The sequence below is a fragment of the Erpetoichthys calabaricus genome, chromosome 5, assembly GCF_900747795.2.
Source record: "Erpetoichthys calabaricus chromosome 5, fErpCal1.3, whole genome shotgun sequence".
Lineage (NCBI taxonomy): Eukaryota > Metazoa > Chordata > Cladistia > Polypteriformes > Polypteridae > Erpetoichthys > Erpetoichthys calabaricus.
In genome coordinates this window covers 166,444,445-166,459,333 of record NC_041398.2, presented here as the reverse complement: position 1 = coordinate 166,459,333, position 14,889 = coordinate 166,444,445, and the positions used below count along the sequence as shown (strand labels likewise).

The window sequence follows — 14,889 nt, the reverse complement described above, 5'->3', positions numbered from 1 at the left end:
GAATTAGTGATGAGTCAGTCAGTCAGTCAGTCAGTCAGTGAGGGCTTTGCCTTTTATTAATATGTATAGATATGTATATATATGTAGATATGTAAATTTGTATATGTATATACAGGTACTCGTCGACATACGACCTATGCAAGTTACGACTGTTCGACTTTACGACGCGTTTGACTGTTTCCCCCGCCAGCTGTTGGCAGCGCCAGTTTCCCGCACTCTCAAGTCTCGCTATGCAGCAGTAAAAATATACGCAGCAGTGTTGCCCCACGTGTGTTTGTGTCTTGTTGTTTTGGCAATTTTCGATAATAATATAACCCTAACATATAACCCTATAATATTAACACTAATAGCAGCTTTCTACTCAAAACGGCAAACTTGAGAAGCTGCCAGCATCAAACCCAGAAGCTCTTGATTGGGCAGTTCTTAGGATTGCACTACGCAAGCAGTCGCATCAACTGCTTACCGCAACCTGCTTTCTTTTTTCTTCTTGAATAAAAGCGCACTTGTTCTGTTATACTTGTACTTGTGAAAGTGTTTATTTGATATTTGGACTTCAGGCTTCACACCAGTCATTCTCAGTCACACACACCACTCACATCCACATCCACAGTTATCCCAGTCTCGTTCGTGCACAAGTTTTATATACAATCATCACATTCAAATGTTAACAGTTCCCACACACAACTGCTGACTCCCAATCAAGAGCTTCTGGGTTCGATGCTAGCAGCTTCTCGAGTTTACCGCTTTGAGTAGAGAGCTGCTGTTATTGTTAATATTATACAATAAAAACATACATTTGATTTACGTCTGTAACAACCATTGTAAATTTATAGTGCTTGTCAAAGTTAGCGTTCACGCTCGCCCCGATCTGACACTGCTCTTTTCAAATAAAGACGCGTTATAACAGAGGTGAACTCAGATCAGAGAAGAACAGAACAGAAGCCCTCCCCGCAAGAAATGTCGACTCACAGTGTATGAATGGCGTATGGAAGAAGTGTGTTAAGCGTTATGTAAATACTTTTGCTGGATTTAACAGTGAACAAGAACTTGATGAGATTCGTGAAGAAATAGTGAAACTGTCAAAAGACCTTTCATTGGAATGTGAAATGGAAGATGTCGAGGAGTTGCTAGACCGGGAATCAGGTGAACTTATGAATGAAGAGCTGATAGAATTGGAAGAAGAAAGAGTGGCGGAAGAAGAAACAAGAGAATTGGAGTAAGACGAAGAGGAGGAGGTGCCACAAAGAATGTTCACCACAAAGGGATTGTCAGAAGATTTATCTCTACTGAATAAACTCCTCGCTCATTTTGAAAAAATGGACCCAAATATTGAACGATTTGCGAGGATTGAACAGATGGCACGCAACACATTTCGTCCTTATTGCGAAATTTATGAAGAGAAAAAAAAAACAAACAATTCAGACGAAGCTCACTATGTTTATGAAAAGAGCAACTCCTCCCATCACCCCGTCCGCAGCCTCGCCTGATCTGATGAAGGCGATATCGACAACCCGCAGCCAAGCACCAGTGGTGCCAGGAATTAAATGTACAGTACAGTATTTCTTGTTTTGTACGTTTTCCACATATTAAACAAATTGTACTGTAGTATGCTGTGTTTGTCTTAGAAAGTAAGAAAATGTTGATAAAATATTACTTTAAGATGATTACAATATTATTACCCAGTCTAATATTCTTACCTTAAATTAACATAGGCCGACTTACGTCCAGATCAACTTACAACCAGTCAGTCGGAACCAATCGCGGTCGTAAGTCGACAAGTACCTGTATATGTTTATGTGGATGTGTATATGTATGTATATATATATATATATATATATATATATATATATATATATATATATATATATATATATATATATATGTATATGTAGATATGTATATATATTTATATGTATATATATATATGTTTACATAACCTCTTTAACACACTACTTCTCCGCTGCGAAGCGCGGGTATTTTGCTAGTCTATCTATATCTCTCCATCTATATATAGTCAGTCCTGGCATTTTATACGGGATGCACCATGGAAAATAAAAACCTAATGTCAGTTTCAATATAAGAAAACATACTTCCATGTTTCCAATGCATGTTTATGACAAGAAAAGGGCTCTGGAAATAATTTTATTGCATACAACTGGTACTATTTTTCTCAAAGTAAGTTATATGTTTTGTATTTGATTGTATGATAGAAGAAGCCTTCCTGGGAGGAGTTCTCTCATAAATATGGAAATAAATCAACAGGGGCCTCATGTAGAACGCCATGCGTAGAACTCACACTATAACATGGTGTAAGCACAAAAGCGGGAATGTGCGTACGCACAGAAAAATCCAGATGCAGGAATCTGTACGTACGCAAACTTTCACGTTCTTCCACTACATAAATCCCGATCAGCGTGAAAAGTAACGCACGTGCACGCGGCTTCTGTCCCGCCCCAACTCCTCCCAGAATTACGCCTCTTTGAATATGCAAATCAATATAAATAGCCTTTTGAGAAAAGACAATGGGAAAAGCACGGCGGAAAATAAGAATTTCGGCGAATACCAAGTGGAGGCAAAGGAAAAACGTACTATTTGTTGGTTTAAACAGTGGTATGATCAACAAAAGGAAGTTGATCGAGTGACAGAGTGTTGGAGAAACTCGAAAGCTCAAGTTCACAAAGTCGCACAGTGCCCGAAATAAAAAAGAAATCACATATCAAAGTCGCCGTGAAAAGGCAAGTCGTAGCCCACCGTCTGAGTGTCATATGAAAGCTTATTAGGGTACAGACAAAAAAATAGGCACACAGTGGGGGGGGGGAAAAAAGCACGAAATGTCAACTTTAATCTCGAAATTTTAACTTTAATCATGTAGTTTATTTTGCCATTAAAGTAGAACATCATAAACTTCATTTTAAAATCGTTTAATTTACTAGTTTCTCAAATCCCATTGTAAGTAAAGTAGGACGTTAAATGCTTTGTTCTGTATTTGATCTTCTTTGTGCTCTGTGTGTGAATCACTACCTGCTTCTTAAACGGGCTTTCTCTTTCTCCAACAGGACACATAATCCATTACATTCGTGATATTACAGCTCTCTGAATAATTAAAATACTGAGATGTATACATGATATCTTTTTCATGATGATAGGAATGAAAGCATGTTATTAAACATGGGAACACGGTGGCACAGTGCTTGTTCATATCTCATGCAAGAGGCTTGCTGCGCCATGCGCGACCTTCAATGAAATAATTTATCACAGCAGTACTGTCTCTTTCAAACGTACTATCCTCCAATTCCTGTCTTTACTTTTCTTTCTCCAAATACCCAATCGCCACACAATCAACTTTGTAATAGACGTGAAGCCATTTGTAAGCTTAGAACGCCGATTCTTCAAAACTTTTAAGGAACATTGAAATATCTTCGTAGTACATGTTTAATTATTCTATCCGTCTCTCTTTCCAGTGTCGCGTCAGCACAAGAATACAACGCAATGCAGGAACAATCCATGAACTAGCTAGCGCTGCAGCACCGTGTCCTCACATGTTTAATTATTAACAATACAGATTATTTAAAAGAAGTTAAAGTTTTATCTGTATAATATAATCAACATATTTTGCTGCATTTCATCTTAAAAATGAATACCGTCATCATATGTAAATACGCGCTTTATAAAGTGGCGCAGGTTGTGCAATATTATAACTGTAGTGCAAGTTTACAGTGAGGTAATTGTACTTATAAGTAAACAGTTCTACAAGGAGCACTTGATGGACTGATTGAGTGCGTTTAGAGTTCTTGGGATGAAACCTTTTCTAAACCGCGAAGTCCATACTGGGAAGTCTCTAAAGCGTTTTGCCATGGCTCAGGCAACGTCTGCTTCATACTATATACCGATATTTCTCTTTCCGATCAGCTGCTGCTGTGCTTCCCCACTCAGATACAGTGATATAAATACTCCGAGTGGTGCAGTGAGAGTAATATGGAAAAAGATGATCTGCTGTGGCAACCCTTAACGGGAGGAGATGAAAGAAGAAGATGCAGTGAGAGTTACAACGCTAAAGCAGTTATGGTATTTGGAATACTATGGCTATTCCCTGGACCATTATATTGCTGCAGGTTAATTACAATCAGATGCATTACACTAATAAACAATATGCAGTTAGTTTCAGTGTATTTATAAAGCCACGTCAGGAATGTGGAGCTAAGAAAGAAAGGGTGACCACACAGGAACAGTAGCACTGCTTTGACGCTGGGTGCCGCCAGTCTGCAAAACCGAGAGGAGAAATTGCGTATGCCAGGGTATGAGTTACCGTGGAAATGTGCGTGGCTTTACGCCAAGTTTACGTTTTATACATCGCAATTTGAGCATGGAAATGCACCGTTTATACACGAGGCCCCAGGACACCAAACATTTGGCACAGACAGTTATTGACATTTTCTCGTTTGGGAGGAAACCATACCCCCTTCACAGGCCGAGGGTAAAAGGTTGTTGCGGAAGAAGATAGGCATGGATGTACTGTGAACAACTGGTCTTCTTTTAAAATGGCTGAATCTTATAATACTGGTGTCTTTTATGTTTGGAAATGACATGTATATGCTATTTTACAATGTGTGTGTAAACTCAAGATGTGGATCAATGCTCAATAACTTTTTTGGCTTACAAAAGTGGAAATATTTGGTAAGTTTGTTTTTTTTTTTTTGTTTTTTTTTAATTTAATGGGTGCTCCATGTTGCAAAAGTTACATTATAAAACACCACAAAAAGTGTTTTCAAAATTTATAGAAAAATGCTTAACTTTAGAACACAATCTTGTGTGAAAAACACATGTATACCATGTTTCAGAATAAACAACTTCGAACTGAAAAATATCAAACTTATTCTTTAATTGCTGTAGTCATAAAACTTAAACTAAAAAAAAAAAAAAAAAAATACTTTAGGCATAAAACTGCCTAGCTGCTTCTTGGGTATACCTCTTGAGCCAGGCCAGCAAAATAACACTGGCATGTACCAATAAAATGCATTACATTTGTCATTTCAACAGGTGGCATTTACAACTGACACTATAAATTCAAAAAAAAAAAAAAATGTATATAAATAAATAAAATGGACTGATTGAAAAATGAATAATCCCATTAGAGCCATTGACTGTCACACGAAAAAATGTAGTTGATGATGTGGCCGTGTGGGTCTCAAATTCAGGTTCTGGAAAACAAAGTGTGCCCTCTTCATACCTGTCAATGGAATTTGTTACTTACTGTATGTACACAATGTATTCCTGCTCTCATTTTACTATATTGAGAAAAATCACCAGAATGTTTAATGGATTTGAGTGACAGTAGCAGTCCCACTATCAATATTTTTATTTAGTATTTTTTTCTATTTAAATTATCCTTTATTAAGTTATAATGTCTGTTTATCTGTTGCCTCATTTATATGGGATTTGGTATAGAATTCTTGATAGTGCTTGTGATGTATCATCTCCTGTAATAAAAATGCATTTTATTATTAAATACATTTCAAAGTATTTTCCAATTAATGGTGCATCACAAATGAAAACACTGAATATGCCTAATAGAGTGTTACTCTAATGGCAGTTTTCGGTCCATCCAGCTGTATAAACCCCCCCCCCCCCCCCCCCCATAAAGCACATTTACAATATCTTGACTATGAGCACAAAATCATTATTGATGATTCCTTAAGCTTTATTTGTAGTACAATGTAGTTTGTCTGTATCTATTAACTATAAAAAACTTTTCTATCATAAACTATATGCAAAATAAAATGGAGTAAAAAAAGAATATTTTTGTACATGCATCTCACTTTTCGAACCCAGATAAATATGCTACTGTACTACATCACAGTTTTTATATATTAAAAATATTCAAGGCAGTGGTAACTGAAGCTCAGCAATTCTCCAATACCTGAATTAAATAAATAGAAAATCAGATTTGCCAAAGACATTTTGCAATACTTTCTATATTTTAGTTAAAATAAGCAGGGCATTCCTGCAATTTTTTTACAGTTAATTTGGAAGATTCCAATTGCTATTATATCACCCATTTCCTCATGCACACACAGTTGAGACCTCAAAACTGCATCGTGCTGTGCATTTTAAGAAAAAAACAATCATGAAACTTGAGCAGAGTTTTGCCCATCTATCCAACAGCCCAGGGAGCTATTCCATGAAACACTCTTATAAAAGCAAAACCTAGCTAACAGGTCATGCTTTAATTAGCATTAGTGTAACATTTACTGGCTGAGTGCCTGTGGTTAAAGGTAAAGCTGATGGGATTTATGGGTATATTATGGGATAGCTTGGAAAGTAAAGAACACAAGTTACAGTCTTTCCAGTTGCTGGGTGTTTTATTATGACAGTGTTTACACCACTTGGACAAGAAGCAACACTTGAGTTGTATAAATGGCAAAAAAAAAAAAAAAAGTAAAAGCACCCACTATCAAAAAAAAAAAAAAAAACAAAAATCCAAGTAGGCATTTAATTAGTCTACCATACATTGCCAAGCACATTAAGTTTCTGAATCTGTGCATTATAACATTAATTTTTTGTTAATGTCATACCTAAAGCATTTTCAAAAGTGTATATACAGTAGCACCATGAGCAGTGTGAAGCACTCAATGAAAATTAAATAAAAGCACATACTTCAGAATGACTAGAATATATATTTATATATAAACATATATTGCATTATTAGCAACCAGACAAAAATCTCCAGCTTTTCCCCATCTTTCAAACACCTCTTCTGCTGAAGAGTTTACCTTGGATCTGGATGATTAGACGGCACAAAACTCCTGGTCATACACATCAGCTCTATTTTAAAAAGGACATACATATCATACCATATCCTCTGTGCTCAGGTGGTATACATATAGCTGGGACTTACAAGACCTGGTGATGCCATTATTTTCATATGGGTGAGAAGTCCAAAAAATATTATTTAGTGTAACACAAAAATAAAAATGTTCACTTTACATTATTTCTCTTGCCAGCAACTTAAAAAAGCCTACTTGATAACACACATCTCCATAAAAATATTAACATACTGCTTCAGTGCAAGGTGAACGCTGTGAAGATCCCAACACAGATGACTTTCCAAGATTCTCTGCATCATCACCACCATACTTAAACATGCCAGGTAGAAAGAAATGCAAACTGCACAACAGTTAAGCAGTTGCTGCAGCAAGTTGACTTAGCAATTTGTGGCTTCAACTAACTGCATTTTTATATATGTATTTTAGTTTTTACTAACCAATTCCTCTCATAGGAATCGTTGCCAAGAAATGCCAGGAAGTCTACCCAGTCTTTTAAGAATATTAGCGGTAGTGGTATAAAAGCTCCAAGTAAAGAGCTTTACAAAGAATGGGCTTACCATGGATATTCCACAAAGCTGGTGAAAGCAAATTGACTTTTTAATGTACTGAAAAACTGTAAACATTTGTATTAAATCATCAGGAACATTTCTAGACCATAACTGTCAATCTCCCCATGTCTGTGTGAGTTTTTCCTTCAGCTACTACAGTTTTCTTCCGAAAGTCCCAAAAATGTACAGCTTATATTTTCAATAAATATAACATACTGTACACAAACAAAATGTACTTTGTTTCTTTTACGCTGTGGTAAGTTTGTATAGCTGAAGATGGTAGCACATGCACTACTAACATGTTCATGCAGTTGTACTTAATATAAGTTATTTGGGTTTGAAAGCACTTGTGTAGTATTTTTAAGCATCCAAATTACTTGAGATCTCAAAGTTGACAAACACTGCACTCAACATGCCTTGTTAATGACTTTATGGTTCACCAAAACTTAACTGATACCTGGTCTTCTCTGAAAAACTCTGTTTACCTTGCCATCACCACCTCCACTAGAGCTAAGAACAGGTTTCCATCCTTGTTCCCTGGCCCGATTTATACGATTCACCTAGGATATTCAAGCAAAAATCATTATTGCTATAATGATTTAACAATATTAAATTATAAAAAAAATTTTAATGAGATTTTAAAAGTTCTTAAAAATGGAAGACAACTTTACAAATATGATTTACCTTTTCTCTTTCAAATTTCTTTACTTGCTCTGCCTTTAATAAATGCATCTGTAAATTTGAAAAAATGACATTAAACAGTAATCTTATTTACATAAGATGTTACCTGCAAGGCAAAGTTTACATTAAAAGTAATTGAAGCTTACATAATAAACATCTGCCACCCAGTTTTAGAATTCTGCAAAATATACAAGACATTATAAAAAAAACTTACATGTTCTCTTTGCTTCCTATCCTTTTCCATTAATTCAAGTCTTTTTTTCCTGACAAATTCCTAAAAAAGCAAATAAGCATATACTATATTACTACATTAACCAAGGAGCAGCATCAAAGGAAATAAAAAATGAAGAGAAAGAACTACTGGTAGGAATAAAATAAGCTAAGAAACATGTGGTGCTGTAGGTATGAGCGCGTGTTAAAAAAGGTCAATAAGTGTTTTTGGTTAGAAGACAGTTTGATATAACATGTAGATGGTCACATTATACCTCATACTTTTTCCTCCTTTCCTCATCCTGACTCACTTTCTTCATGGCAGCTGGCTGGGCCTGGACAAGATACGAAACTGGATATTAGATTGTACGGATATATTACTACAGTATTAAAATATAGATTATTTTGGAAGAAAATTTATTAAGAGGGTATTCGAAGTTGTGGCAGTAAAGAATGTAGAACTGCATTCAAAGAGCAGGAAAACAATGAATTACAGGATTACAGAAAGTTAATGCTAAACTATGTTCTATGCTGGTCAACTTCAAATATCTGTGCATGATTTTTTGCATGTATGAATGTGAAAAGGGGAAATTTTACTTTTTTAATTTTTTTTATATAAACAGAATGGTCCTCACCTAATACACGTATGCAGGCATGATCATAGATCACAAATAAGTATGCAAATTTAATTTGTATTTATCAGACTAAACACACCAGTGCACTTGACTGTGAATCTGATTTGGAGTCAAGATTTCAGCAATCTGAAATTCATATTTTCATTAATGAGATACAGATTAAAAAGGTTTTTTTTCTTCCCAATCAACTCATAATTAAACTCTGGACATTAAAAGGAAATCACAGCATAGATAGGTTAGTGTTTAATCAAATATTTTTTCCATTTTTATCGTCAGTGATATTTTTTACAATCAATGCACTGAATAAGTCAACTACTTCTGGCAATCCCACAGAGAATTTACAGAGAGTAATAAAGGGCAAATGTTCTTTGAAAGTGGTATGCCACTTGTTAGAAACAGGACTTCCTTTGAAGGAAAAAGATAAATGAATCAGCAGTTGTTAAAACATTGCTGAAAAGATTTCACCAGCAGCTGCTGGGTGGTCAAAACAGAAATTTGAGATATTTTGGGAAACAGTAAAATTATTAGGTTTCCTTTGGGTAATACTACTAACACAGAGACAAGAACACCCAGGGTCACCATGCCATCCCTAAACCCAGTGTTGCTGCCATAGCCACTAGCCCCCACTAATCCAGATTTTGCTTAATCCAGGCCTGAGAATGTTATGCTACAATAAAAAAGGCAAATTTTATTGTCATTTTTCTGTACGTTTAGCACCTTTTTAGGGTTAGCCTCAATTTCTGCTGATCTGAATTGAGCTTCTTCAGTGCTGAAGAACAAGTTACACAAAGTATACACAAAGTGCTTTATAAAATCACACAAAAACCAACCAACCAACCAAGTTTTATTTAGGTATAAATAGCAATGTATACCCATCTGTCAATCTCATCATCCTTTTTCCCCTTTAAACTCCATTTCAGGCAGTATCTCACCTCCCATTCGGAGAGGACAGTCCACCTTTCCTACTGAGGACCATGACCTCTGATTTGGAGGTGCTGATCCTTATACCTGTCACTTCACACACACTCTCTAACCATCCTAATGGCTACTGGAGTTTGCAGCCCAATGCAGCCAACAGGACCACGTCATCTATAAAAAGCAGTGACGTAATTCTAAACTGAACTGGACCCCCTCCCCTTCCCAACACTGCCTTGATATCCTTAATATCCATGAAAAACACAAACAGGATAGGAGACAAAGTACAAGTACACCCACTGGAAAAGGCACTGATGTTTTTCTGAGCATGCGGACATAGTTCTCACAGTGATTATACAAGGACCGAATAGTCCTTATTTAGGAGCCCTGGAACCCAATACTCTCCCAGCACCTTACACAGCATCCCTGGAGGAACATGGTCATATGCCTTCCCCAAGTCCACAAAACACAAATAGAGCGACTGCAAAAATACTCCTTTGCCCCATCCAGAATCATCATGAGGGTAAAGAGCTGGTCCACCATTCCATGGCCTGGAAGTAATTTACAGTGCTCCTATTAGATTGGAGGTTCCATGACTAAGTGGAGTCTCCCATTCTAGCATTCGGGCATAAGCTTTCCCTGGGAGGCTCAGGAGTGTGATCCATCAATAGTTAAAGTGCAATTTTCTCTCCCATTTTTTTTAAACATGGGGACCGCCACCCAGGTCTGCCACTCCAGAGGCACAGCTCCTGATGACCAAGCAACACTGAACAGGCATGTCAGCCATAATAGTCCAACAATGTCCAGAGCCTTCAGCATTTCTGGGAGGATCTCTTCTACCCCTGGGGCCTTGCCACTGCAGAGTCGCTTAACTACCTCAGTGAAATGGGCATTGATCCCCCATGAGGATCTGGCTCGGCCTCCTCCACAGAGGGCATGTCCATCAGTTTCAGGAACTCCTCAAAATGTTTCTTCCACTGCCAGACAATCCTCAGACAGGGTCAGCACTTCTCCATACTTTCTGAGAACAGCCTGGGTGAATCCCTGCCTTCCCTTTCTGAGTCGCATGATGGTTTGCCAGAACCTGTTTGAGGCCAACCAACAGTTGATTTCCATGGTCTCTCTGAACTCCTACCACACCCGGGTTTTTGCTCCACCAAGGCTGCATCCCCTTTGGCCTGTTGGTACCTTTCTGATGCTCGGGAGTCTTCCACAATAACCATACACCAGGGGGTCTCCAACACGTCGCTCGCAACCCCTTTCCAAGTAGCTCACCAAACAGCTAATGAATCCCACTTTAATTTGAAAACTTGATTAATCAAATTAGGAGTGGACGATCTTTCCAAAAAATCATATCACGATCCACAATCTGAATTGCAATCTATCTTTTCAATGTGGCATACACTTAAGAGAATATCTGAACTCAAACTCATCAAGATCTAAGTAACACTTTATTTTAAATATCAAACAAAGTTGAATTCAATTGTTCTCTTGTTCGGTAGCTAAGCGGAGTTAAGGAACACGCCCCGAACCTGGCGAGTGAGTAAGGAAAGTCCAGCTCCGCTGCCTTTTTCTCATATTCGCACAAATAAATCGGTACCGCAAGCGAACTACGATACATAGCAAAATAAGAGAAGTCGCAAAATCAACCAGAATGTTCAAGCATATTAGAGAAAAAAAAAACTGCCTAAATCTGTTAAGCAGTTCACTCATGAAAAGCAGACAGACATACACAGACAGACAGACATTGGATTTTATATATTATATACTAGGGGGCTCCGCCCCCTGCTCGCTTCGCTCGCCAACCCCTGGTGTTGGGAATAACAAAGAGTGTGATGTATGAATGAGATATAGAATAGTGTGACGGTGTAGATGATGCAAATAGAAAGCAAACAATAAAGTGTGTGGCACAGTGTAAAGGTTTATTTGAAAATTTCTTTGTACACGCCATTTAAGTGTAAAAGGTAATTCCAGCTCAGAACTTGTAAGGTCATTTAAGATGGTTATTGTTGTGATCAGAGTCAAGTTTGTCAGAGCTTAGAAAGAGTTGTGTCTTCTCAGGAAGTAATGGAATGACTTGGGTATTTATGTTTTCCACATTAATATTTTTTGGACATAATATAGTGCGTTGTGTTAAAAGGGGCATTTGGTCTAATGAGATTGCTGTTCCAAATCTCTCTGTAACTAAGTCGTCGCAGATAAAGGCTTGATAATAATTATGTGGCTGAAGTCCATCTGTATTCGTGAGTGTACCATCTCTCAGTTGTAATAAGCAATTGTTATGATCTGGTTCTGGACATCGTATCTTTTTTACTAACTGTATCTTTTGAAAGCAATGCCAATTGTCTGCGTATTTTAAGGTGCACTGAACAATAGCTGAGTGCATGGTATCTGGAAGAATAGCTAATCACTGTCTAAAATCTCCTCCTCATAAAAGTACCTCTCCTCCAAATCGAATATTATTATTCATAAACGTTTGTTCATGCCATTGAACATTCATCAATAAACATTTTTTCAAGACGGATGTCACGTGCAGTGCCACTGTTAATGTTCATAGTGGATTCCGATTTGTAGGATCTAATGTAGTTGATAAAGATTTCACTTTCAGGTACATCGTCAGTTATAAGCTTCTGTAGATATTCAGTATATGAATGTAAAGGAGGCAGTCTAATTTGACCCTTTTGACAACAACGTGTAAATGTATAACTTGTATTGCCAGTTGTTTCTTCAGGGAAGTGAACTGAATGACAATGATTGCAAATGACATTCATTAATCCGAATGAATTTTCCTGGTGTATGTTTTGCTTGTACCGTTTGAGAGGCGCATTGTTGCATGTGTAGTATTTGGGACGTGTTGTTTTGGAGCTGTAATCGATTTGCCTGTGCTGTGTGAGAAGCCCGTTGTAGCCTTCCTTGCCGTTAACGTATGTCTGAGACGGGAGGTGTTTCGTTTTGAATCCGTGCCTGTTGCGATGCAGCACTTTGATTGATAGTTTGCGTCATGTGGATCTAGGATGTAGATTTGTGCATATTAAATGAACTATTGTAGGATCTAATGCAGTTCATAAAGGTTTTACTTTTAGGTACATCGTTAGTTAGAAGCTTTAGTTGAGCTTTGCGTTTTTGGAGTCGAGTCATTTTTTCTTTTAGAAATATGGATAAGTAATAAGGAGTATTGCACTCACTGTTAATATGGAGCCTTTTCTGCGGTTGAACGGTTAATAGTGCCTTATTGTAATGAGATCCACCTATGCTGCATAGCCGTCTATTTTGTTGTTTCTTTCGTGTTCGTGTGTTTGTTCCTGTTATCCTTTCCTTTTCGTTTTGTACCCGTGACCGTGTATTCATGACTTGTTTCTTTCTCAGCATGCGAAATATGGATAAGTAATAAGGAGGATCGCAGTCACTGTTAATATGTTTCCTTTTCTGCAGTTGAACGGTTAATAGTGCTTTATTGTAAGGAGATCCACCTATGCTGCCTAGTGTGAAGGTGTTCAGATGACGTATGTTTAATATGGACGTTTCCTTTAGAAATGTGGTTTTGGGTGTCACTTCTTATTGATGGGGGGGGGGGGGGGGGGGGTTGAGGATTGTTGTTGTGCGAGCGTCTTCTTTCTTTTTGTGTTCCATGGGCTTGACACCTATGCCGACACCTATGCTGCCTAGTGTGAAGGTGTCGACGTTCACTTTAGAAGATGTGGCTTTGGGTGTGTGTGTCCCGTCCCTTGCTTGTAGGGTCTGTGGGGTGGTTTTGTGTTCTTTTTTTTTGTCTTCTATGGGCTTGTTGAATCCCCCTCTTGGTGTGTGTCCCGTCCCGTGCCTGTAGGGTGGGGTAGGGGGGGTGGTCGTGCCTTGCTGTTGTGCGCTCGTCTGTTCTTTTTTTTTGGTGTGTTTAGTTTCGTGTGACTCCTTTTTGTATGTGCTCACTCCTTTTTCCTGTGGTCTTGTCCACCACTCGCGGCCCCTCATCCGCCTTTGTCGCCCTCTTTTGTCCGCCTTTCTCCGACTCTCGTGGACTCTTTTTGTGCCTGCGCCTCTCGCGGACCCTCATCCGCCTCTCTCGCCCTCTTTTGTCCGCCTTTCTCGGCTCCTCAGCCGACTCTCGCGGACTCTTTTTGCGCCTGCGCAGTACGTCTTTTTGCAGCTACGGCCCATGGCCGGATGTGCCTGCGTCCATCATCCGGTTTAGCATTCTCGGTTAGTAGTTCACTTTAGAATATGTGGCTTTGGGTGTCACTTCTTATGGATGTGTGTGTGTGTGTGTGTGGGGGGGGGGGGTTGAGGATTGTTGTCGCACGAGCGTCTTCTTTCTTTTTGTGTTCCTGTGTCGTTGAATCCCCCTGTTTGTGTGTGTCCCGTCCCTTGCTTGTAGGGTCTGTGGGGTGGTTTTGTGTTCTTTTTTTGTGTTCCATGGGCTTGTTGAATCCCCCTCTTGGTGTGTGTCCCGTCCGGTGCCTGTAGGGGGGGGGGTGCCTTGCTGTTGTGCGCGAGCCTCTTTTTTTTTTTTTTTTGGGTCTAGTTTCGTGTGCAATGTGTTTCGTGCTTTGCCTGCGTTTCCTCTTTTCTCCATTTTTCCTGTGCTCACTCCTTTTTTCTGTGGTCTTGTCCGCCTCTCGCGGCCCCTCATCCGCCTCTCTCGCCCTCTTTTGTCCGCCTTTCTCGGCTCCTCAGCCGACTCTCGCGGACTCTTTTTGCGCCTGCGCAGTACGTCTTTTTGCAGCTACGGCCCATTGCCGGATGTGCCTGCGTCCATCATCCGGTTTAGCATTCTCGGTTAGTAATATGGATTAGTAATCCTTCAAAATAATGTGCAGTTGAAGTCTAAACAGCATTCTCAGCATTTCTGGAGCTTAGTAGAGCTAGATAACTATAAGAATCTTCACCAAGCAGCTCTGAAAATGTCTGCTTTGTTTGGGTCTACATACCTCTATGAGTCTGCCTTTTCTGACATGAATGTCATGAAATCAATGTTCAGAACAAGACTGCCAGATGAGCATTTAAATGACTCCATAAGAGTGAACCTAATTGGCTACACTCCACCATACACCTCTCTTGTTGACTCCATGCAGTGCCAAT

General features: G+C 38.7%; 1 protein-coding gene across 2 annotated transcripts in view; it reads right to left on the bottom strand.

The window, feature by feature from the left end:
• nek1 (NIMA-related kinase 1) overlaps window positions 1–14,889 on the bottom strand; it is a 331,746-nt gene that overhangs the window by 207,261 nt on the left and 109,596 nt on the right. For both annotated transcript variants that reach the window (XM_051927638.1, XM_051927639.1), the window contains exons 12-15: window positions 8,539–8,598; window positions 8,268–8,327; window positions 8,057–8,104; window positions 7,858–7,932 (exon numbers count right to left, since the gene is read on the bottom strand). In XM_051927638.1, coding sequence (XP_051783598.1) covers window positions 7,858–7,932; window positions 8,057–8,104; window positions 8,268–8,327; window positions 8,539–8,598 — 243 coding nt within the window. The remainder of the gene's footprint in view (window positions 1–7,857; window positions 7,933–8,056; window positions 8,105–8,267; window positions 8,328–8,538; window positions 8,599–14,889) is intronic.